Here is a 25,866-nt window from a genome sequence, read left to right as displayed (position 1 = left end):
AGAAGACAACGGAGGAAAAAGGTGAAGGCCTTACCTGTCCGAAGAGGCCCGCTGTGGAGAGAGGGCCCCACTACCTCAGGTCGGTAGAAAGAGAACTACAACAATGGCTCACAGAGCCGAGTAAAAGTGCGCAACCGCGCATGCGCGACTCCTCGCGCATGCGCGATGCGCATGAAAAAAAACACACCGACGGGAGGGGGGACCAGCTGGGGAGTCGATCTCCACAGCCGGCAACGACAGCTGCAGAACACCTGCAGCAAGAAGAGACCACAGAAGACAATGGAAACAAGAAAGAAGAGGAGGAAAGGGCAGCAAAGAAACAACAGATGGTCAACCTAGAGGAAGAAGAAGAGGAAGAATACAGTGAAATAGATAAAGGGAAAGGCAAGGTAAAGGATATACTTGCTCTTGTTAGAGGATACATGGAGTCATTTAAAGAATGGCAAACACAGGAATTCAATGATTTAAGAAGAAGAATAAACAACACAGAAAAGAAAATAAATAAAATGGATATGACCTTAACAGAAATGGGGAAAAAAATGGACAAGATGGAAGAACGGGCAATAGCAGCAGAAATGGAGGTAGAAGACTTAAAAAAGAAATTGGAGGAATCTAATAAAAAAACTAAAGAGACACAAGAATTACTAGCCCAAAAAATAGATATAATGGAAAATTATAACAGAAGAAATAACATAAAGATAGTGGGCCTTAAGGAAGATGTAGAAGGCAAGAATATGAGGGAGTTTATAAAAGAATGGATCCCTAAGGCCCTAGGATGTCCAGAACTACAGCAAGAAATGGAAATAGAAAGGGCACATAGAGCATTGGCCCCTAAACCACAACCACAACAAAAACCAAGATCTATTGTAGTAAAATTCCTAAGATATATGACAAGAGAAAAGGTACTGGAGAAGACAATGGAAAAAGTAAGAGAGGGCAACAAACCACTGGAGTATAAAGGGCAAAAAATCTTCATTTATCCAGATATAAGCTTTGAACTCCTAAAGAAGAGAAAAGAGTTCAATGCAGCAAAAGCGATTTTATGGAAGAAAGGATATAAATTTACACTGAAGCATCCTGCGGTATTGAAAATATTTATTCCAGGACAACAAAACAGACTATTCTCGGATCCAGAAGAAGCACGAAAATTTGCAGAACAATTACAAAAATAGACTGAGGGATGAAGACGGGTAATGAGAGCAAAAATTATCACGATTGATATGTATGTGGGTAAAGACAAAAATAGACTGAGGGATGAAGACGGGTAAGGAGGGTAAAAATGACCACCATTGATATGTATGCGGGCAAAGAGGTATAAGAGTGAATAGAGACAATGGGCATATGTGAAAGTATCTAATTAGAGGAAAACATAGAGAGTATAGACAAGAATTAATAAGGGAAGGTAATGGAATAGAGAGAATAAGGAGGGAATTAAAAGAGTGACCTTTGTGACATATAAAAAGCGAAATCTTTTCTGGGGGGGGCTGGGTGGGGGAAAAGAGCGGTCACTGCAAAATCAGTTGACGCTTGCGAGTGGATTCGCAAATCCAAATGGAGAGGGGAGATGTGGTTGTCCGACAAGGGATAAAGGGCAACTCAGGAGGGGAAGGGGAGATTGGGGATAAAGAAGATAGAAATAGGAGAATAAGGAAAATGTTGGATGTTGTAGGAATGTTGTCTGGTAAAGAGTTGAAAATAAGAAAACAGAAATGGAAAAGGAGGAAAGGTAATGATGGAAAAACGGAAAGAGAAGATAAACAAAATATAAAATGGCTACGCTGAACTATATGACTCTAAATATTAATGGAATACATAACCAAATTAAAAGGAAGAAACTACTAAATTTACTGAAAAAGGAAAAAATAGATATAGCATTTGTCCAAGAAACACACTTAACTGAATTGGAGCACAAGAAATTAAAGAGAGATTGGGTAGGACATGTAACAGCAGCATCGTATAATTCAAAAGCAAGAGGAGTGGCTATATTAATTAGCAAAAATGTGCCATTTAAAATAGAAGAGGAAATAATAGATCCAGCAGGGAGATATGTTATGATAAAATGTCAGATATATTCAGAGCTTTGGAATCTACTTAATATATATTCACCTAACGAAGAAGATCAAAAGTTTATGCAAGATATCTTTTTGAAGGTAGCTAATACGCAAGGGAACATACTAATAGGAGGGGATTTCAATCTGAATTTGGATCCAAATATGGATAAAACGGGGAAAAAAATTAACAGGAAGAACAAAGTAACCAAATTTATAATTAAATCAATGCAAGAAATGAAACTTGTGGACATATGGAGGAAACAAAACCCAAAAGAAAAGGAATACTCATACTACTCGACTAGACAAAAAACATACTCAAGGATAGACCTATTCCTGTTATCAGCCCACATTCAAGGGAGAGTTAGGAAAACGGAATATAAAGCTAGACTATTATCGGACCACTCACCCCTGTTATTGGCAATAGAGCTAGAGGACATCCCTCCAAGAATGTATAGATGGAGATTAAACCCCATGCTACTTAAAAGACAGGATTTTAGAGAATTTATTGAAAAACAATTAAAAATGTACTTTGAAGTAAATACGGAATCAGTGGAAGATAAGTTTATACTATGGGACGCAATGAAAGCGTTCATTAGAGGGCAAATAATAAGTTATGCAACCAAGATGAAGAAGGACTATAATCAGGAAACAGAGCAGTTGGAAAGGGAAATAATAAACATAGAAAAAAAATTAGCAATAAAGGAAGATACAACCAAAAGAAGAGAATTGGCGGATAAAAAAATAAAATATGAAACATTACAAACATATAAGGTGGAGAAGAATATAATGAAGACAAAACAGAAATATTATGAACTAGGGGAAAAAACACACAAAATCCTAGCATGGCAGCTTAAGACAGAGCAAACTAAGAAAATGGTATTGGCAACAAGGAAAAAAGACAAACAAATTACATATAATCCAAAAGAAATTAAGGAAAACTTCAGAGAATTCTATGAACAATTATACCGAACCGAAAACGAAGGGAAAGAAGGGAAAATAGATGAATTTTTGACTAAAATTGAACTACCAAAACTACAAATAGAGGAACAAAATAAATTAACAGAACCATTTGGAACAGTAGAAATACAAGAGATAATAAAAAATTTACCAAATAATAAGACACCAGGAGAGGATGGACTCCCAATAGAATTCTACAAAACATTTAAAGACCTAATAATACCACCCCTCCTGGATGTAATCAACCAGATTGATGAGACACAAAACTTACCAGATTCATGTAAAACAGCAATAATTACAGTGATACTAAAACAAGGGAAAGATCCACTCTCACCAGCGTCATATAGACCAATATCTCTGCTAAACACAGATTATAAGATAATAGCTAAACTATTAGCAAACAGATTAGCAGAACAGGTACCGAAAATGGTAAATTTAGACCAAACTGGATTTATCAAAAAAAGACGCACAACAGACAATATTTGTAAATTTATTAACTTAATTCATGCAGTAGAAGGAAATAAAGCACCGGCAGTAGCAGTTGCTTTAGACGCAGAGAAGGCCTTCGACAGAGTAGAATGGAATTACTTGTTCAAAGTATTGCAAAAATTCAGTTTACCGGAGAAGTATATTAATTGGATTAAAGCATTATATAAGGGACCGTTAGCGAAAGTGACAGTAAATGGACATGTATCAAAGCAATTTAACTTAAGCAGGTCAACGCGGCAGGGATGCCCACTATCACCATTATTGTTTGCGCTAGCTATAGAACCACTAGCAGAATCGATAAGAAGAGATAATAATATAAAAGGAATAAAAATAAAAGACAGGGAATATAAAATCAGTCTGTTTGCGGATGATGTGATAGTGTACTTAACAGAACCAGAACTATCAATAAAAGAACTATATAAGAAATTGAAGGAATATGGAGAAGTGTCGGGATACAAGATAAACGTAAATAAAAGTGAAGCAATGCCTATGAATAACGCGGATTTCTCAAAATTTAAGGAGGAATCCCCATTCAGATGGCAAACGCAGGCAATAAGATACCTAGGTGTGCAAATAAACAAAAATCTAGGCCAATTATATAAACTCAATTACAATCCACTAATGAAAAAATTACAGGACGATTTAGAGCATTGGAAAGAGCTACCACTAACACTGATAGGAAGGATAAACTGTATTAAAATGAACATTTTTCCAAGGATACTATACTTATTTCAGGCATTACCAATACAACTGACAGAAAAATTCTTCAAAGAGTTAAAGAAAATAATAAGGAGATTTTTATGGAGAGGGGGGAAACCGAGGATAGCACTAGATAAATTAACAGAATGGTATAAACAAGGAGGCTTACAATTGCCAAACTTCAAAAATTATTATAGAGCCGCACAATTAAGGTACCTATCAGATTTTTATCAAACAAGGGAAAAACCAGACTGGACGAGACTAGAATTAGATAAAATAGGGGAAAAGATACCTGAACACATATTATATAAATGGGACGAAAAATTGGTACAACATAGAACTTCTCCAGTATTACACCATCTCCTCAATATATGGAAGAAGATTCATGTATAAAGAAATAAAATAAATTACCAAATACCAAAACTAATATTGACGCAAAATAAGCTACTCCCTTTTACAATAGACAACCTTGCCTTTAGAAAATGGGAAAAAAAAGGGATTAAAAGAATAGAAAATTGTTTTTCAGGAAGTAGATTCTTATCCTTTGAACAAATGAGAGATAAGTACAATATAACTGGAGATACAGCGCTGGCATATTACCAACTGAGATCCTACTTGAAAGATAAATTAGGAAGCAACTTGAGTTTACCAGAGGGAAGTAACCTTGAATATGTGATTACAGATACAATGTTAATCAAAAGATTTATAAAAAATATGTATATTAAACTGCAAGAAAAGGAAAATGAGGAAACAAATGGTAAAACTAAACAAAAATGGGAACAAGATTTAAATATAAAGATAAAAAAGGAAACATGGGAGAAGTTATGCTCTGGAACGATGAGAAATACAATAAATACGAGGCTGCGTATGATACAATATAATTGGTTACACAGACTATACATTACACCGCAAAAGTTAAATAAATGGGACCCAACAGTATCTGATAGATGTTTTCGATGTAAAAAAGAAAGGGGAACAACAATTCATGCAATCTGGGCATGTGAGAGAGTAGAAAAATTTTGGGATGATCTCAATCAGATATTAAATAAAATAACAGAAAACAATATACCAAAGAATCCAGAGATCTTTCTCCTAAGTAACATAAAAAATAAAGAATTTGGAATTGACTTGGAAGATGCACAAAAAAGATTTGTCAAGATAGCCCTAGCCGTAGCAAAAAAATGTATTATGTCAACCTGGAAATTGGAAGATAATTTGAAAATACAACAATGGTATATAGAAATGAATAAATGTATTCCATTAGAAAAAATAACATATAGTTTAAGAAATAATATTGAAATATTCGAACAAGTATGGGAGCCTTACATTAAATACAATAGCGAAAACCTACCGGGAACAAACATTACCTAAATTGATGGAAGGAGAAGAAAAGAAAAGAATGGACTCAGTAGAATTTCTGGTGTATTTTTGTTGAATGACAACATTGTCTAACTGAATTAATGCAACCTAGATTGTATACCTAAAATGGATGAGAGGGGGGGGGGTGGGGGGGTGGCTTGGGAGGAGGGAGGGGGGAGGGAGAAAAAGTCACTGTAAATGTGTGGAAAAGAAAAAGTGTATATCATGGCTATTGTGATTTATGGTGTGAAAAATAAAAAATTTAAAAAAAAAAAAAGAAACATGGCCAAAAGTGGAAATTTTTGCAAACATGGGGAGAAATGACAAACTCCTTGCAGATGGGTGGATTTGAATCAGGGTTGCTGGCATTGTAAGTGTGGTACTAACTGCCATGCTATTGTGCTACTTTCTTTTGTTTTCAATACGTTGGCAATTGCTCATTTTTGAGCTTTGATTTCTTGCTGTTTAAATGAATGTTGAGGTAAAATCTTTGTAATTCTGTAGATCCTTTCTCAAACCAAAGGTGCCATCATTTTACAACTGATGTGATAGTTTGCAATTGTAGTCACCACTGCAGAGCAAGTGATGGCATGGACCATTTTATACACATTACCCCTTGCTGATCTTTGTACATGGCCAGGCCCTTAAAGATTTTATTCTTGGTGTATGTGATGATGAGCACTTAAGTCCCTGAATTTTTTTTTTAATCTATACAAAAATTGCCATAAGCAATCAACAGCATCTGTGGAAAGTAGCAGTTAATCTGAGTCCCATATTAATTAACATGTCAGAAAAGTCCACATTTCAAGTTGGTCCTTTCATTGCATTAGCTTGGTTTGTCTTTCTCCAATGTTGCCTAACCTGAATGTTTCTTGTATTTTCAATTAATTTCAGAGTTCAGGCACCTGGAGTGATTTTTTTTTTTTGGAGAGATTGTTCTTTTCATATCCCACTTGCAACATCCCAAGGCACTTTGGCTTCAAAGGTACTTCACTGAGCCTGGTGTCAGTTGGAAAGGCGATGGCCAATTTAGACTTGAAACTGTTTATTAAGTGCAAGTTGTATTAGAGCAGGGGTCTCAAGCTTGCGGCCTGCGGGCCAACTACAGCCCTCGGGACGATAGTTTGTGGCCCCGCTTTAATATGAAAGTTTAATGTTAGTGCGGCCTGCGAGTTTGATATGATTGGCATTTTTCAGTGTTGTGTGCGGAGCTGAACGAACCTACCAATCACGGAGGGGTATATTGCTCTCGGGGGCGGGACATCTGCTGGGCTTATTGCGAATATAAGCATATTTGTGTGCATTTTCTATTTGTCATTATATGCACGCGGCACATGCGCAATTTCCACGGCCGCTCCTGCTTCACGCGCTTCGGCGTCCAGTCTGAACCCGGCAGTTGTTGCTCAGCGGGACAGAAAAAGAAGCAGAAAAGATGCATCGGCTAAACACTGAAACTTCAACGCAACATTGACACCAAGTGGAATTATATATTATACAGCCTCAAACATGTCTTTTTCAAAGCCTGCAGTGAAGAGAAAGGTTGGTGATGAGCACAGACAATTTCAGGAAAAGTGGGAAGTGCAATATTTCTTTGTCGAGCACAGGGGTATCCCGACGTGTCTTATTTGCACAGAGAAAGTTGCAGTGCACAAAGAATACAATTTGAAACGTCATTACACAGCTAGACATGCTGAGGAGTATGCAAAATACCAAGGAGATGAGAGAGCCAACTGGGTTGCTAATCTTAAAATGTGTCTAGTGAGGCAACAAGATTTCTTTAAGAAAGCAACCAGAGAGAATGATGCAGCAGTCGAAGCTAGCTACGTGGTTAGTGAGATGATTGTTAAAGCAGGAAACCCATTCACAGAAGGTGAATTTGTCAAAAAGTGCATATTACAGGCTGCAAGTATTGTCCGTCCAGAAAATAAAGGTCAGTTTAGCAACATCAGCCTTTCTGCCAACACCGTGGCAGAGCGCATTTCTCACCTGTCAAGTGACATTTATAATCAACTGTGTGAGAAAGCAAAATGTTTCAGTGTATACTCAGTCGCTCTTGATGAGACCACAGACATCACCGACACTGCCCAGCTCGCAATCTATGTTCGTGGCGTTGATGACAATTTTGAAGTCACAGAGGAGTTGCTCACAGTAATTCCAATGCCTGGCCAGACCACCGCTCAGGAGATATTTTACCAGCTGTGTGATGCCATTGAGAATGCCGGTTTGCCATGGAAGAGGTTTGTTGGAATAACAACCAATGGAGCGCCATCAATGACAGGGAGGAAAAATGGACTGGTGGCACTTGTTTTTAAAAAAAAAACTGGAAGAGGAGAGTGTGGAGGAGGCCATTGCTATGCACTGCATTATCCATCAGCAGGCTCTTTGCAGCAAATGCCTGAAGTTTGACAATGTGATGTCTGTTGTTGTGAAATGCATCAACCAAATCAGATCCAGGAGCTTAAAACACAGAAGTTTCCGTGCTTTTTTTAGAGGAAATGGAGTCAGATTATGGGGATGTGCTCTACTTCACCAAGGTACGTTGGCTCAGCAGGGGAAACATATTGAAGAGGTATTTTGAATTGAGAGCGGAAGTGAAAGCCTTCATGGAGAAAGATGGGGTTGCTGTTCCTGTGCTAAGTGATTCCAAATGGCTCATGGACTTAGCTTTTCTTGTTGATATTACAAATGAGCTTAATGTACTGAACAAGAAGTTACAAGGCCAGGGGCAACTTGTCAGTGCTGCCTATGACAATGTGAGAGCATTCTCTGCGAAACTTGTGTTATGGAAAGCCCAGCTTTCTCAGACAAACCTTTGCCATTTCCCAGCATGCAAGGCACTCATGGATTCAGGCACACCATTCAGTGGTGAGAAGTATGTGGATGTCATTTTGAAGCTACAGGAGGAATTTGATCACAGATTTGTAGACTTCAAGATGCACAGAGCCACATTTCAAATTTTTGTGGACCCCTTCTCCTTTGATGTGCAAGATGCCCCTCCTTTGCTTCAAGTGGAGCTCATTGACCTGCAGTGCAACTCTGAACTCAAAACCAAGTTCAGGGAGGTGAGTGGAAAAGCAGACAAGCTTGGGCAATTTTTGAGAGAATTGCCCCCCCCCAGCTTCCCTGAGCTTTCCCGAATGTTCAAGCGGACCCTGTGTCTTTTTTGGAGCACATACTTGTGCGAAAAGCTCGTCTCTACCTTGAACTTCAGTAAGTCCAAGTACAGGTCCAGACTTACTGACGAGCATCTTCAAGCCCTACTGAGGGTCTCAACGGCCTCCTCCCTTAAGCCAAATGTGGCTCGGCTATGCGAGAGGAAGCGCTGCCAGATCTCTAGCAGTAAGAAGTCGGCAGAAGAAGACATGTTCATAACAGTTTATGTTCAATGTTCCATTCATATTCAGAAAGTTAAAGGTTAAAGAACTGTTAATACAGACATTTGAATCTGAATAATAATAATTACATTTCTCCAGTCAGCAACTATATGTGGTTTCTTCAGTCTTCTATATCTGCTGTATTATTATTTTCATTTTATTTATTTATTACTGATTGATTTTATTTTTTTATTTTTTTTTAAATTTATTTATTTTTTCATCTTATTTTGTGTTTTTAAAAAAAAAATAAAGACATTTGATAACATTGGAATGTTTTTGTAAGAGCTTTTCTTGTGGAAAACCTGATGCGGCCCAGCCTCACCCAAGCTCTACCTCCAGTGGCCCCCGGGTAAATTGTATTAGAGGGAAATGGTGAAAGCTAATTTAAAAGCACTCTGCTATGCTCACAGGTTTTCTCTGCAATGTTGATTTCAATCACTTGCACTTTTTTCTTAATCTTGTAATAAGTAAACAAGCACACATGCAACTTGCTCAGCTAGCAATGCCTGTCAAATCTCCTGGGTTTTTGAAATTTCAGCAAAATCTAACCTCTGAAATGAGGCAACTGTATATTTAAAAGATGCTGTAATTTCTACCTGCTTCTATTTCTTAGAAGTCTCCTCTAATTCCCCCTTGTCCTCCAGTTTCAAGAGCTTGTTTCTCCTGTGAACTTTGTATTTCACAAGGGGCTGGGCTTGTGGAATACAAATACATCATTTTAAAATAAAAAGACACTTTTGAAAAAAAATTATGACCAATGTTGTCTGCCCAATATTAATTAACTCTTGGGACATTGGGTAAACATGCCAGCTATTGTAAGTGACAGGCTGCAGAGGGTAGGTGTCACCCATTATAGGAAACAGTTATTGTTGAGAGCAGTTATACACTGAAAAATGTAAATTAAGGTATCTAGATCCGAAAACCACATCTATTATCACACCACAGGACTATGGCATGACTTTTTTAAATTTTTGCTAAGGCTCTGCACAACAAAAAACATAACTAATTTTATTTAAATAAAAGCTGGGGATGAGCTCAAATATAATCCCAACACACTGGAGCTCAGTTACAGCTAGTCAGTGCTGAGTTCACACAGAAGTGAGCAAGCTTAGAACGATGGCTCTCGAGCAGCTTTGACCTGGGACGCTGGGGTTCAGGGGTTAGATAAAAAGGGCAGTGGTGCACAAGTAGCTGCAAAACCCCTTGCTGGTGAACAGTCAGCAACAATGGTGAATTAGATATAAAAGCAATTGAAAGTGGTAAAGCCATGCATAGGATTAGTGATAGGGGCTATTCCTTCAGACCAGTTTAATTTTGGATTGATGTTCTATTTTAATTTCCAAACAGTGGCCAGTTCCACAAAGGAGTTGACCAGTACGCCAGGCAACCATCTCCAAGTGGACAGCTGCAAACAGTGTTGACGAAAACACATGTTCCAAAAATTAGAGGAATGTTAGAGAATGATTGACCAGCCTGTTGGAAAAGGCAATTTATCTCTGGTGATGTCTGTGGGAAGTGACGTTAATCTTGAACTCTCTGTAACCAAGAATTAATTCTTTTATGTGCAGAGGAAATGAGCAGAATTCAACTTCCTATTATTTAGCTCCAATACCTCCTTCAAAATTAGTTGACTAGTAGTGAGTGACAAATTCCAGTGCCAGGGAGAAATGTTCATGTGGATGAACTGTGTCTAGCTTTCAGCATAGCAATGGGAAACAGAACCTTGGTTTCCACTCTTTCTCTGGGTGACTAACATCAACCACACGAGACAGAGTGCAAGTTAAACGCGAGTTTTAATAGACTAATATATACAGCTAGGTCTTGCCTCTGTGCAAGCCCAGGTCAGAATGGAGGAACCTAGCTCTGGTCAGCTTTATATCAGGTGGTGGCCCCTGGTGACCTAGTGGTGTTATAGCATATCACCATATTCACCCCCCTTAAAGGATTTTAACCTCCTCTTCTCCCCACCCCCACCCCGTAAGTTCATAAGTCTAGTATCTGACAGGCTTTCCTTTTTCTCCTGGACCTTCTGAGTACTGGGCAAGGGGAGTGGAGGGTATGAAGGTAGAGGCTCCACCAGTGGGTCCATTTTGTGGGGCCTTCAGTGCTTCCGGAGGAGCGCCGGTCCCGGTGGCATCAACCATCTAGGTAGCACCGTGCCCGTCACTGCTTTCCTCAAAAAGGAAAACATAGTCATATGGTGTCATGTTAGTGGCGGTATACAACAGCAAGTGTATAGAATGTAAAGCCTCCGGTAGCACATCTTGCCACAGGTAGGTCTTTTGCCTTTAAGGTCAATGGGATGGTTTTCCAGATAATAGCATTTTCCCTTTCTACTTGCCCATTACCCCTGGGATTGTAGCCTGTGGTACAGCTGAAGGCAATGCCTCTGTCCCCTAGGTACTGCTGGACTTCGGCACTCATAGAGGCAGCACCCCTGTCTGTGTGTATATATAGCTGGGGTACCCACACATGCTGAAAATAGATTGCAGGCACTTTATTACTGTGCCTGCCGACATGTCAGGGCATGGGATTGCAAAAGGGAAGCGGGAGTATTTGTCTATGGCATTAAGGAAATAGACGTTCCTGTCGTAGGAAAGGAGTGGGCCTTTAAAGTCCAGGCTGAGGCGCTCAGAAGGTCTAGTAGCTTTTATCAGTGTGGCTTTATCTGGCCGGTAGAACTGCGGTTTGCATTCCGCACAGATGGGACAGCCCTTGCTTACTGTCCTTACTTCCTATACCGAGAATGGGAGATTTTGGGTCCTTATGAAGTGGAACAGTCTAGCAATTCCCGGGTGGCCCAGCTCATTGTGCAAGCTCTGGAGTTGAGACATGTGGTTAAAGGCTGCACAGATGCCCTTGAACAGTGTATCTGGGGGCTCATAATTATAGGTAAACAATTCTATCCTCCAGAGCAAGATTTTATCATTTTTTTTTAATCTTACCCCTGTTCTGGTTGTCGAACATAAAAGCCAAGGATCATTGGTCCGAGACAAGGGTGAATGTTTAAATGTCAGATAATGTCTCCAGTGCCTTACTGCTTCCACAATGGCTTGAGCCTCCTTCTCCACTGCTAAGTGTCTTACCTCTGACCCCTGTAGGGTCTGCGAGAAAAAGGCTACCGGCTGCCCCTCCTGGTCCTCTGTCCGGCATCCTTTGTCCAACATGGCCGGCTGTACATGGCACTCTGTTTCTGTCTACCTGAGGAGGAAGAAGAGCTTTCCCACCTCTCATTTGCATGAGAAAGGGCTTTGGTGGAGCCTTGGGGCTTCTGCATGCTTTTGCATAATGTCCTCTCTTTCCACATTTTGAACAGTCGGGTAGAGAGCTCTGAGGTGTTTGCGCTGCCTGCAAAAAAAAAGGCACTTGGGGCGCTTCAGGGGCTGCTGCTGCTAATGTGCTCCCCTTGAGCACTCGTATTCCTCTCTTTGTGAGGGGCTAATGTGTCCAGCAGTGTATACTTTTCCAATTCTCTACTAGTGTCCTCCAGAGCCTCTGCAATAGTCTCTGCCTCTTCCAGCCTGACTATCCCTTTTTCCAGCAGCCTTTGTCTGATTTCTGTAGATCTGATGCCCATTACAATCCTGTCCCTTACGAGGTTATCCACATACTCTTGGGCTGATACTGTTTTAAAAGTACATGCCCTTGCTAGGTCTTTCAGGGAGAGAATGAAATCTCTAACAGACTCTCCCGCTTGCTGTGACCTGGTCACGAGCCTGTGTCTGGAGTGGAGCTCACTGTGCCCTTTACTATAGTGTCTCTGCCAGGTGCTCATAGCCTTTTGGTAGGACTTAGCTTCCTGTATAAGGGAATACGGGTGATTTCCCCCAGCTGTGCTAGCAGTAACATTAACATATCTTCCTCTGATGCCCCGTCAACCCCCACGTAATATAAAAAAACCTCTGCCACCGGCTGAAGTGTGTGCTTGCTCTGGGGGTTCTGGGGTCCAGTTCCAGCCTATCTGGCCTCAGCACCTGAGTGAACCTAAACCTCTGAATCAATGGCTGGGTGGCGCATACCGAGTCTGATCCCTTCTCCATGCGACCACTCTATCCTGGGGAAGTGTGTGCACCCTCTGGGGAATTGGGGTTAGCTGGGGATGTCTCAGGGGTAGCAACCCATCCATGCGGTCCTTGTGGTAGATCAGGTAACTTGCTGTATGTCTTCTGCCTGTGCTTGTCGCGATCCTTGATTATAAATCAGAAACCGGGGGGGGAGGGGGGTGGGGTGGGAGCTGCATGGCTGGTCCTGATTCCGGTGAATTAACTAACAGCGGGGCTTTTGGCCGCTCTTTATCTGCTCCAGGATACTTCTGTCCCCCTCATAGTCCACGGTCGCTGGGTGAGTCCCTCTCCACCGCGATTTCGGTCCCGCAGTTCTCCATCTGGTCCGTACTCAGTTGCACGTGTTTGGGAGCCTCTCAGTTTCCAGGTTCTCAGATTGGATTTCGGTGGAGTTGGAAGTGTGGGCGAGGGCAGAAGTAGCTTCCATCCTGGTTATATTATATTAGTCTATTAAATTGTGACTAACATCAACCACATGAGACAAGAGTGCAAGTTAAATGCTAGTTTTAGTAGACTAATATATATAGCTAGGTCTTGCCTCTATGCAAGCCTAGGTCAGAATGGAGGAGCCTAGCTCCGGTTGGCCTTGTATACATGGTGGTCAGGTGGTTGCCCCTGGTGACCACACTCTGTACAAGAGATGAAGGCATTAAAAAAAAAGTGTGTGGGGGATGATGAATCTTTAAAATACCTCTAAACTGCAGGATAAATGGATCATCAGCTAGCAGTTGATTTGGGATTCCTTATGTTCATTCCTTAATGTGGCATCAGTGGCAAGGCAAGAGTTCATTAACCCTTGGTAGTTGTTCCTGAGAGATTGGTGGTGGGGAGTTCTTGAATCACAGCAGTCCTTGTGTTAAAAGTGCTTCCACCACATTGAGCAAGATATCTGATGTCTTTTCCCTGAACAGTAGTTTAATTTTTTTTAAAATTTAGACGTAGAGTATGGTAACAGCCCATTTCAGGCCACGAGTTTGTACTGCTCAATTTACACTCAATTTACCTACATACCTGGTACATTTTGAATGGTGGGAGGAAACCAAACTCTGGGACAGGGAGGAAAATCCATGCAGACACTTGAAGAATCCTTGCAGACAGTGCGGGATTCGAACCCTTGTCCCAATCACTGGTGCTGTAAAGGTGTTGCTCTACTGCTATGCCAACTGTGCCATGTACATTTGTTAACACAGTGGTGGGTGGCTGGAATGCATTCCTGAGGGGGGTTGACGAGGCTGGTACAATAGGATCATTTAAAAGACTCTTAGGTACACGAAGGTAAGAAAAATAAAGGGTTGTGGGGTTGAGGTCAGTATAACATGGATTGTATTGTGCATTTATGTTCAATGATCTTGTCTCAGTGAAGGAACAGCAACAAACAAACCATGTTGGTACACAACTTGGAGCTAGTGATAATCCTACATGTCTGTTGGTTTTACCTTCCGGAAGGTCATAGGTTGAGAATGGCCATGGAAAAGCCTTGGCTCATTGCAAGAGTTGAATGGAAGGGTCTGTTCTGTAACCTATAATTCTAAATCTATGCCTCTACCAAGTTTCTCATTCTTCCCCCACCACCCCCCACCCCCCCCCCCCCCGCCTCTTCCAGGTTAAGGAACCCAACCCCAATCCGTCTATTTGTTCTTCACGTCTCTACACACTCCAATTCAGTCATGACCTTCCTGCATACAATGTCATGGGAGTTTGGCAAGTTTACCCTAAGCTTAACTATCGTTAAGCAAGCATGCATTCCATACTACACAAAATGGCCTAGTAGGCTGAAATGTTACCCGAACCAACCCTCCCCCCACCTTCCTTTCAGTAGGTGTAATTGCTGAATCCCCTGCTGTCAAAGACCATCAGGCATGGGAGATGGTTCATCCTCTCTTTTCTGAACTGAACTCTAGGCTACAAAAGGTTAAGCCAGGTTCATCAGTCATGCCTGACACAAGTCTTTCTCCAGTGTTGTGGCCAACAGTAAAAGAAAGGTTAATGCTGACACGGCTGGACTGGTGGGAAGGAAAAGCTTTGTGCTCCAAAGAACACTTTTTTTCAATGGACAGCTCCAAATCCTGAGTTCATGTTATGACTGTCACTTACTTTGACTGGATTTTTTCCTTAGAAAGGAAGAACTAACCTTGCCATTCTCTTGTGACTTTCTCAATTGCTTTTGTTCCTGTAAATGCAAGAAATTGGTATGTTGCAGTTATACAAGTTGTTGGTGAGGCCCCATTTGGAGGATTGTGTTCAGTTTTGGCCACCATGCAACAGTAAAGATGTTATCAAGCTGGAGAGGGTGGAGAGAAGATTTAAGAGGGTGTTGCCAGACTCGGAAAAGGGCCTTAACTATTGAGAAGTTGAGCAGGCTAGGACTTTATTCCTTGGAACACAGGAGGATGAGGGGTGATCTCCTAGCTGTGTACAAAATCAGGAGAGGAGTAGATTGGGTGAATACAGATGATATGATTTAAGGTGAGGGGGAGAGATTTAACAGGAACTTAGGGGGTAACTTTTTTTACTCAGTGGGTATATGGAATGGGCTGCTGGAGGAGGGATTTGATGCAGGTATTACAATGTTTAAGGAAAAAAATTGGGCAGATGCATGAAATGGATAGGTATACCTACTTCCATCACTGTCGCTGGCAAATTATTTTTGGCATCTATCAACTTCTATTTATTCTGCATTTCCTTTCAATTGGATGGAAGTTTCATTGAGAGCATCCAATTTGGCTGCTTCATTGTATGGTACAGTAGCTGCAAAGCATCGACTGGAAATCTATAGAAGATCATTAAAACAACCAGGCAGATCACTGGGGTCTTCCTTTCCTCCATCAACAGTATTTACTGGGAGCATTGTCTAAATAAGGCTTAAGGAATTATAGAAGACCCTTTCCATCCAATGTACAATATCTTCAAGAAGGAGGTACAGGAGCATGAATATCAGGACTGCTGGAGTATGGAAGAGCTTCTTCCTATATAGATAGATAAAGATATAGATTATTTTTAAAATATTTTATGTACTGTGCATTGATTTTGTGCATGTACCATGTCCAGAGTGATGTTGTTTCATCGGGTTATATATGTACATCAGATCATAATGAATTTGAATGGGTTCTGTTGACAATTGAAGGCTATAAGGTTCAACTTCTGTGCCTTTTGAAGAAACTGAACCATATCAAGGAAAATGTTTGTTACTCATCTATGGGCAACAGACCCCAGAGCAAGCAGTGATAAGCCATTAGCCCCTTATGCCAGATCTTCCATCTCACCTCAACCCCTTTTGATCCACAATGGAGCAGCTGGTGGAGTCTCTGCCTCACAGCTCCAATATCCCAGGTTCAAACCTGATTTCTGGTGCTGTCTGAGTGGAGTTTGCACTTTCACCCCGTGATTCCCCCCCCCCCCCCCCCCCCCACATTCCAAAGATGTGCAGGTTGGTGGGTTAATTGACCAATGTGTAGGTGAGCAGAATTGTAGGGAAGGTGAGGATAATAAGATTCAGGGGAAATTAGTGGGGGGATGGGATTGCTCTGTTAGCTGACATAGAATCGATTGGCCAAATGGCTTCTTTTATGAAATATTCTTTGCTTGCCTTACTAGCTAAAAATCACAGCAACAGTGTATGACTGAAAAACCTTCTATTTTCTTTTAAGACTCAGGAAGTTCCCTTCAGGCATGTGCCTTGTGTACCTTCAAAAACAGATTTGCTGGATACATGTGGTACAAGAGTTGCTCTGCTCAAGATGAGAGGAAGCTACAGAAAGGCAAATGCAGCTCAGAACATCATGCAAACTTTACTCCCCTCCATGGACTCCATCTACACTTCCTGCTGCCAAGGAAAGACACCCAACATACTGAATGAACCATTACACTCTAGACACGCACTCTTCTCCCTCCTCACATCGGAAAGAGAGTTCAAGAGTGTGAAAGCATGCACCAACAGGCTTTAAGACAGTTTCTCTCCTACATCCATCAGGCTCCTGAATTAACTCCATAGTACTGCTATCATGTTGCCCTTGCTTGGTTCTAAATGATCTTCCTTTGCATTAGACTACTGCATTTTGTACACTATAACTAACTGTATGAATGTTCTCAATAACCTGTTGGACTGCTACAGAAGAATCCTTCACACTATACTCAGTATAAAGTGAGAAAATCAATTTAAACCAGTCATGATTAATAGTCTTGATAATAATTATAGATTTATTTAAAAGTAACATTAAATAATAATCAATCATTCCATCTGAAAACCCCCACTTTCTATCTCCCCAGTTACAAAGCATATGAGTGGACAATTAAAAAATGGCAAACAGTAGAAAGCAGTTAAAAGCAAAATATATTTTTCAGGTTTTTTTAATATTTTAACAAATGCAGGTGTGTCTAAGGAGGTACCTTCCAGCAGTGTCACAGGTCAGAGGTGAAACAGTTCATTAGGTGTTGTCTGTGTTCATATAGAATTTCAAAGTTTTGTTGTGAAGACATAAATCTCAGCATGTGCTTGTGGGCAAAGATAATTAGTAAAAAAAAAAAAAGCATGCAGCAAGTTACATAGCCTCTCCTTCATCCATTTCGTTTCTGTCTCAGAGCCACGCGGGATGTAAAAGTGGCAAGGAGACTGCACTGTCTACTCCCACTCCTTTGTACATTGAGGATGGTCCATTTCACAGATCCTGCTAGACAAAGATCAGCGATGGCAGCGAGCACTGGCAGTTTCTGTGGAGCAACTCGCGCACCCACGATCCGTGGCACCGTGGGTGGGAAGCAACCATCCAAAATGTCCTGGAGCAAAGAGATGGAAAAGCTAGCTCAGTGAAGCAACTTCAAGACCCAAACATTTTAAAGATTCCTTCTTTCTTTCTTAAATTTTTAAACACTAGAATATTGTCCTTTACAAGTTCTCTTATGATTTGCTGTCCCGCGTCGGACTTGTCAGCCACAAACGAGCCTGCAGCTGACATTACCCCTCCATTAATCTTCGTCCGCGAAGCCAAGCCAGATATGATTTGCTGGTCCATCTCAGTTAGACCATGAGATTGAATGGGATTAAATTGTTTATTGTCAAGTGTATTGTAGCATAGTGAATACTTTTTTGGCGTGCTATCCAGACAAGTCAAAGGAGTCCAATTATAAAATCATAGTGTTACACTAAAACAGAAGTGCAGGGTATAGTGTTAAAGAGAAAGGTGCAGTTAAACAGGGTAAGGTATCATTTTATATAAGTGAGAGATCCATTCAAGAATTATGGGCTATTGATAGAAGGGGCCAGACTGAAACATTACATTGGTTATCCTTTGCTTCCTCTGGATGCTGCGTGACCTGCTGAATTTTTCCTACACATTTGTGTATTGCTCTCAACTCAGCATCTGCAGATTTTCTTGTTTATGCAATATTGCTTCTTTTACAAATCTAACATTAAAAAGTGCATTCAAATTTGCAAACCCTGCAGTGCGATTTGAAATCCAGTTCCTTGGACAATTAGCCCAATTTTCTGACTTGCCCAACTTGAAATATGATTAGTGCAGTGACATTCTGCAGGCAATTACAAAGGTTGATATGCGGTGTTGTAGGTTCAGTGTAAATGGAACCTAAATCTCCAGCTTGGTGTCATCACCAAGTCCCGTCCTTGAGAGTAACACTCCCTTTGGTGCTCCTTCTCCTCCTGTTGATGGTTTGAATGAGATATTCCAGATCCCTTTCCTGCTCTGTCTTCTGCACAGCTCTGCTTAGTTTCTATTTAATCTGTTTAATCCCATTCTCCTGACCTTGTTTGAGACAAACCCCGTTCATTGGAGCGGCTGCTTTTGATCCATCATCAGTTCTGTAGTGGAGCTGATCACTTAGATGGCTACCTCGAGGTCTCACAGAGATCACAGGCCAGCTTCACTGCACATGTTGGCAAAGCAGGCCCTTCAGCTCACAAAGTCCGTGGTTCATCACATCTAGATTTTATTTATTCTTTCTTCAGTACCATCAGCTCTCTCTGACTTCTCACAGTCGCCTACCAGGGTCAGTTAACCCACTACCCTGTACGCCACTGGGATTCAGGAGGAAACTGGGAGTGTGTGGTGGAAACCCAGGCTGTCATGCAAATTCCATACAAACAGAACCGAAGGACAGGATTGAACCCAGGGCTCTGACGCTGTGAGGCAGAGCCTCTACCCACAAAACCACTGTTCCATATTTCTGCTAGTTGGGCCCAAGCAGTTCAATAAGGTACTGAATCAAGGGGTTGGAAACAGCTGATCACTGGCCCCTCAACTTCATAACAGTGATCAGCTAACAAATTCGAATTTTTCTGAGTGTTGAAGCTGATTGAGTTCAAATAGAAGTGAAGGCATGTGATTCCTTTCAGCAATATAATTGATCTTAGAAAATTGATGAAGAATGTGCTTTTAAATGACCTTTTCCTCAGCAGAGATAGATTCCCTGATGGTGAAATGCAGACTCTTCGACCTGCTCAGGGAACTCAAGGCCATGCTGGTTGCCACAGTTTACATTCCACCTTTGGCAGATGAGTGTGAAGCAATAAAAAAGCTTTTTGAAGTCATCTGTGTAACCCAGACACCTCACCTTGATGGTTACATGATTGTAGCTGGCAACTTCAAACACGCCATCTGAAAACTGTTTGACCATGGTTTTAAAAGTGTGTTAACTTCACCACCAGAGGAGAGAATACACCAACATCCCTGGTGCATACAAGGGTGACCCTCACCCCCACTAAAGCCATCCTGCTAACCCTGACGTACAGTTTGCAGGGAGATCAGAGTGTGGCCAGTGAGGAGGGCACAGCAGCGCGACAAGACTGCTTTGAGACCACAGACTGGTGCTGTTTCAGGGAAGTGGCCGAGTCAGCAACAACAATGCCTCCCTTCTGGACAGTCTGATTATCCTTTATACACGGTTCAACAAGAAGAACAGGCTGACACCAAAGAAAGCTCAATTTTCCCCCGAAGAACAGGTCCCTTGCATACGCGCAGCTGAGGTCAGGAGAACCCACACAAGGCAGCGGGATCAGACAAAACATCCGGCCAGGTTCTGAAGGACTGTGCAGAACAACTGTGGGAGGTTCTCGAGATCTTCAAAATGTCACTGCAGCAGTCCATCATTCCAGTGGGTTTCAAGACAGTCACCAAGGAGGGCAACAGAAACAGGCTTCAATGACTACCAACTAGGGGCACTGACCACCACCACCATGAAATGTTTCGAATGTCTGGTGATGGAACACATCAAGGGGCATCCCAGAGATTCTGGACCTATTTCAGTTCGTCAATAGATGAAACCATTCCATAGAATTGTCCCTCCAACCCATCCTGACCCACCTGGAGAACAACACCTCACATGCCAGGGTGCAGTTCATTGACTTAAGCTCAGCATTCCCCAGAGGCTGGTGGGGAAGCTGCCCTCACTGGGAATCGACACCCTCTCTAAAATGGATTCTGGACTTACAAATGGAAAAACCATTGTCTGGATCGGTAGCAAAATATTGAGCACTGGCACACCTCAGGGCTGTGTACTCAGCCCACTCCTGTTCATGCTACTGAACCACAACAGCAACATGAGATCTAGCTCCAACAGAGTCATCAAGTTTGCAGATGACACCGGAGCTGGCCTCATCAGCAACAACGATAAGTCTCACTAGAGAGAAGAGGTGGAAAAAGAAGTAATAGGGTGCAAGAGTAACAACCTGAGTCTCATCGTGGACAAAGCGAAGGAGATGATCATGGACTTCAATAAGATCAGGGACAGCAACCCTCCAATATACATTAATAACTCAGGTAGTGGAGAGAGTGGAGAACACCAAGTTCCTTGGAGTCCATTTCAGAATTGAATTATCCTGGAACATAACATCTCCTCACTTGTCAGGAAGGCATAACAGTGTCTGCACTTCCTTGGAAGGCTGAGGCAGGCACCATCCTATCAACTTTCTACAGGAGCTCCTGCAAAAGTCCTGGCCAGCTGCAGGACAGTGTGATACAGTTGCTGTAGACTCGAATTGGAGGTCAATCCACAGGATCATAAAAGCAACATTGACGGTCACTGGAATCTCCTCCCCCCCCCCCCCCACCCCCCCTCCCCCAGCTGCAATCAATGTGATTTACAAGGATCGTTGTTTAAAGAGGGCTCACAAAATCAGGGAGGACTCCTCCCAAACCACACGCAGCATCTTCCAGGTACTCCCGTCGGGAAAGAAATACAAAAGTATTAGATCTAGTCACCAGGCTAAGAAACAGCTTATTCTCACTGGCAGTGAGACTGATGAATGACTGTTAAACTGTTACCACTCTCCAATACTATTATTTAATAATAATATTTATTTTAATATATATACTGTGTATATGTATCATTCGTCTGTTAGTATCTTAAATCTGTATGTGTGTTTGCACAGTTTTGTACCCTGGATCGGAGAAGCTGTTTCATCAGGTTATACTAGTACAATCACATGATAAATAAACTTGAACTTTTAATTTTTATTATAATAATTTCATATTGATTCAGTGGAATGTTTCGGACCATGTGAGAAGACTCCAGACAGGGAGGACAAGGATGAGTTTGTACTGCTTGGCATACAGTCAGTGGTCAGGGGCTGCCCTGCCTCATGGGGCAGCTGTAATGGCACAGCCACAAGGAAGCCCCAAATCATGATCAGGTAGGAAGTTGGGGGCCGAGCCTCAGGAGGTGGAAGTTAATCCCACCAGTGATGCATTTTGGAAAGTCAAATATGGATAGTTAATGAATGCTGATAGAGAGAGTGACCATGGTGTTCAAGATGATAGTTCCCTGAAACTTTGGAATTTGTCCTTTATTCCCTGAAACACAGAACAAAGAACATGACAGCACAGTACAGGCCCTTTGATCCACGATGCAGGGCTGACCAATAGAAACCTACTCAACAAACTAAACCTTGCCTACCTCACACCCATAACCCTCTATTTTTCTTGACCTCTGTTGTTTGCTATCCATCCTATCTCTGCCTCTCATAATCTTGACTCTATTAAGTCACCTTGGTGTTAAACATTGAGGATTATGTCCATAGCTCCTGAAATGGTGGGGTAACAATTTGTAGGTGTCAAATTGAGTGTGCCTCACATTAATCAAATTTTCAGCAAACAAAGTCCATTGTCAATTCTTGATCCCAATATTTGGCTTTGTACTTGCACAGCTCTGCAGGATGGAAGGAGATGCTTTTTCTCAGATGAGAATTTAAGCCAAGCCCCTATCTGCTTTCTCAGGTGGATGCCAAAGAAACCACACCAAGAGGATCTTCTCATTACTCTAATTGATAAACATGGGCCATGAATCCCTTACCTTGTTCCTTCTTGCCCATCGCCTTCACACCGATCCCTGGTTCCCATGGCTTCTCCTTGGCACTCGACGCAGAGGTATTTCTCCTTGAGCAGGTAGCTTGTCCAAAGTCCCAGGTGGCAGGAGGAACTCACTGCTTTCATTCGGAAATAAGCACAGTAGCTGCAGTGGGAAAGGGAGAAGGGGAGGAGAAAGAGAAGTGAGAGTTGGGGCAGAATCTCTCCCTGGGAGTCTGGCAATGCTTCGGGAGCTGGAGAGGGGGAATGAATGGCTGAGAGCATACATGAATGTACAGTTGCCCATTTTTGGGACACCAGAAACACAATGAGACAAGCAGACCCATTTCCTCTGAACAGTTGGAGGCCTGTAATGAGTACAGATATTGAGAATTCATGTTGCAGTTGTACTAGACTTTGATGAGGCCCCATTTGGAGAATTGGCCACCATACTACAGGAAAGATGATGTCAAGCTGGAGAGGGTGTGAAGAAGAGGATGTTGCCAAGACAAATGCCTGAGCCATAGGGAGGGATTGAGCAGAATGAGGCTTTATTTCTTGGCACACAGAGGATGAGGGATGATGTCATTGAATCATGAGAGGAACCAGTCTTTTACTCAGAGTCAGAGAATCAAGAACCAAAGGACATAGTTTTAGGGTGAGGGGAAGAGATTTAATGGGCGCCTGAGCAGTAAATTTTCGAACACAGTGGGTGAAGGGTGCATGGAATGGGCTGGAGGAGGAGATGGTGAAGCAAGTACTATTGCAATATTTAAGAAAAAAATTTGGACAGATGCATGGACAGAATATTTATACATATTTATTTTATATTAAATTTCGATATATGTATGTGATTATTACGTGCTCTGTGAAAAAGAGTGTATTATGTGTGTACGTGTCTTCACCGTGGTCTGGAGAAACATTGTTTCATCTAGTTTGACTTGTACAGACAGTTTGCATTCTGTTGTTTCTTATTGCTGTAGGAGTAGACTTGCCTAAATGCACGCAAAGTGAAGCTTTTCACTAGATCTCAGTACACGTGACAATAAACTAATTAAGAACAATAAAATCTGCAGATACTGGGGTCGAGGGCAATACACAAATGTGCTGAAGAAACTCAGCTGTTCACGCAGCATCCACAGGAAGTGAAAGGCAATCGATGTTTCAGCCCTGAGACCTTCATTGGGAATGTGGGAAAACAGGTAGGCCCCCAAATAAAAAGGTTGGGGGGGGGGAGGGGAAGGTGGAAAAGGAGAGGAGAGGCGATCTCTACTTTTACTCTACATGGCCACCTTGTTTCCCGAACTTTCAATCCTTGACCTACTCCCCTTAGGTCAGTGGTTCTCAACCTTTTTTCCCCCACTTACATCTTCTCTTCTTCTTTGGCTTGGCTTCGCGGACGAAGATTTATGGAGGGGGTAAATGTCCACGTCAGCTGCAGGCTCGTTGGTGGCTGACAAGTCCGATGCGGGACAGGCAGACACGGTTGCAGGGGAAAATTGGTTGGTTGGGGTTGGGTGTTGGGTTTTTCCTCCTTTACCTTTTGTCAGTGAGGTGGGCTCTGCGGTCTTCTTCAAAGGAGGTTGCTGCCCGCCAAACTGTGAGGCGCCAAGATGCACGGTTTGAGGCGATATCAGCCCACTGGCGGTGGTCAATGTGGTAGGCACCAAGAGATTTCTTTAGGCAGTCCTTGTACCTTTTCTTTGGTGCACCTCTGTCACGGTGGCCAGTGGAGAGCTCGCCATATAACACGATCTTGGGAAGGCGATGGTCCTCCATTCTGGAGACGTGACCCACCTAGCGCAGCTGGATCTTCAGCAGCGTGGACTCAATGATGTCGACCTCTGCCATCTCGAGTACTTCGACGTTAGGGATGAAAGCGCTCCAATGAATGTTGAGGATGGAGCGGAGACAACGCTGGTGGAAGCGTTCTAGGAGCCGTAGGTGATGCCGGTAGAGGACCCATGATTCGGAGCCGAACAGGAGTGTGGGTATGACAACTGCTCTGAGGTTTTTCAGTTGGTTGTTTTTCCAGACTCTTTTGTGTAGTCTTCCAAAGGCGCTATTTGCCTTGGCGAGTCTGTTGTCTATCTCGTTGTCGATCCTTGCATCTGATGAAATGGTGCAGCCGAGATAGGTAAACTGGTTGACCGTTTTGAGTTTTGTGTGCCCGATGGAGATGTGGGGGGGCTGGTAGTCATGGTGGGGAGCTGGCTGATGGAGGACCTCAGTTTTCTTCAGGCTGACTTCCAGGCCAAACATTTTGGCAGTTTCCGCAAAACAGGACATCAAGCGCTGAAGAGCTGGCTCTGAATGGGCAACTAAAGCGGCATCGTCTGCAAAGAGTAGTTCACGGACAAGTTTCTCTTGTGTCTTGGTGTGAGCTTGCAGGCGCCTCAGATTGAAGAGACTGCCATCCGTGCGGTACCGGATGTAAGCAGTGTCTTCATTGTTGAGGTCTTTCATGCCTTGGTTCAGCATCATGCTGAAGAAGATTGAAAAGAGGGTTGGTGCGAGAACACAGCCTTGCTTCACGCCATTGTTAATGGAGAAGGGTTCAGAGAGCCCATTGCTGTATCTGACCCGACCTTGTTGGTTTTCGTGCAGTTGGATAATCATGTTGAGGAACTTTGGGGGGCATCCGATGCGCTCTAGTATTTGCCAAAGCCCTTTCCTGCTCACGGTGTCGAAGGCTTTGGTGAGGTCAACAAAGGTGATGTAGAGTCCTTTGTTTTGTTCTCTGCACTTTTCTTGGAGCTGTCTGAGGGCAAAGACCATGTCAGTAGTTCCTCTGTTTGCGCGAAAGCCGCACTGTGATTCTGGGAGAATATTCTCGGCGACACTAGGTACATACCATCTTAAGTAATCCTTTACTAACCACAAAGCACCAGTGGCATCCTATGGTCTTACACTATGGCATCCTATGCCATAGGAGCTCTGTGGTCAGTAAAGGTAGTAGGTGAGTGAGAAAAAAAGGTTGAGAACCACCACTGCCTTAGTTGCAACTGAGCACATCTCTTGCTTTTACCCATTTTAATCCTTTTGATCCTGAGCCAGATGATAGGTTTGAGGAGACCTGCCATTGATAAAACAAGGGCCCAAAGTCGTCACATTTTATCAGGAAATCTCAGGAACAGGTGCACTGCCAGAATTAATGCAATCTTCACTTAACATAAAGAACTCTCTCTGTCACAGAGCTAGCTGGGAAATTGCCCCAGCAAGGGTGAATGTAACCTGATAGGATAAAGTCTTTGACATATGCTGCAAAACATGCTGTACATTTCCGCTGCTAGACAAACTTTTGGGAAGGTTAAGTTTTCATCTGTTTCAAATTGTTTCCTTTAATTCCTTGGTCTTGGGAGCACAGAAAGAGGTTGATGTTTTATGGCAGATTTACTGATAAACTATGATTACCAACTTTGAGCAGTTTGCTCTCAGCTTCTCAGCAGTTGTTTCATTCAGCAGAGCCAAGGATTACAAAATGTTACAGTCTTAATTATTTTGACTGATGCTGCATCTCAGCTCTGATGGATTGCTCCATGGGTAGAGGTGCCAGCTTGCAGGTGACTGTCAAGTCTTT

The 25,866-nt window shown here is 42.3% G+C and overlaps 2 protein-coding genes across 2 annotated transcripts in view; one reads left to right on the top strand and one right to left on the bottom strand.

Moving 5' to 3' along the window:
* Positions 1-7,061: 7,061 nt before the first annotated feature.
* Positions 7,062-10,397, top strand: LOC138762384 (general transcription factor II-I repeat domain-containing protein 2-like). Its single transcript, XM_069936151.1, is given in 5 exon segments — positions 7,062-7,853; positions 7,885-8,031; positions 8,033-8,765; positions 9,215-9,278; positions 10,277-10,397. Coding segments are annotated over 5 exon segments (1,857 nt in total).
* Positions 10,398-17,176: 6,779 nt separating this feature from the next.
* Positions 17,177-25,866, bottom strand: part of LOC138761060 (somatomedin-B and thrombospondin type-1 domain-containing protein) — a 72,777-nt gene continuing 64,087 nt past the window's right edge. The window contains exons 4-5 of the mRNA XM_069932622.1: positions 22,294-22,452; positions 17,177-17,766 (exon numbers count right to left, since the gene is read on the bottom strand). Of these exons, the coding sequence (XP_069788723.1) occupies positions 17,661-17,766; positions 22,294-22,452 (265 nt within the window). The 3' untranslated portion in view covers positions 17,177-17,660. The remainder of the gene's footprint in view (positions 17,767-22,293; positions 22,453-25,866) is intronic.

The sequence above is a fragment of the Narcine bancroftii genome, chromosome 4 (genome assembly GCF_036971445.1).
Source record: "Narcine bancroftii isolate sNarBan1 chromosome 4, sNarBan1.hap1, whole genome shotgun sequence".
NCBI lineage: Eukaryota > Metazoa > Chordata > Chondrichthyes > Torpediniformes > Narcinidae > Narcine > Narcine bancroftii.
The sequence above is the reverse complement of the archived record's forward strand: the minus strand, read 5'-3'. Positions and strand labels throughout refer to the sequence as shown.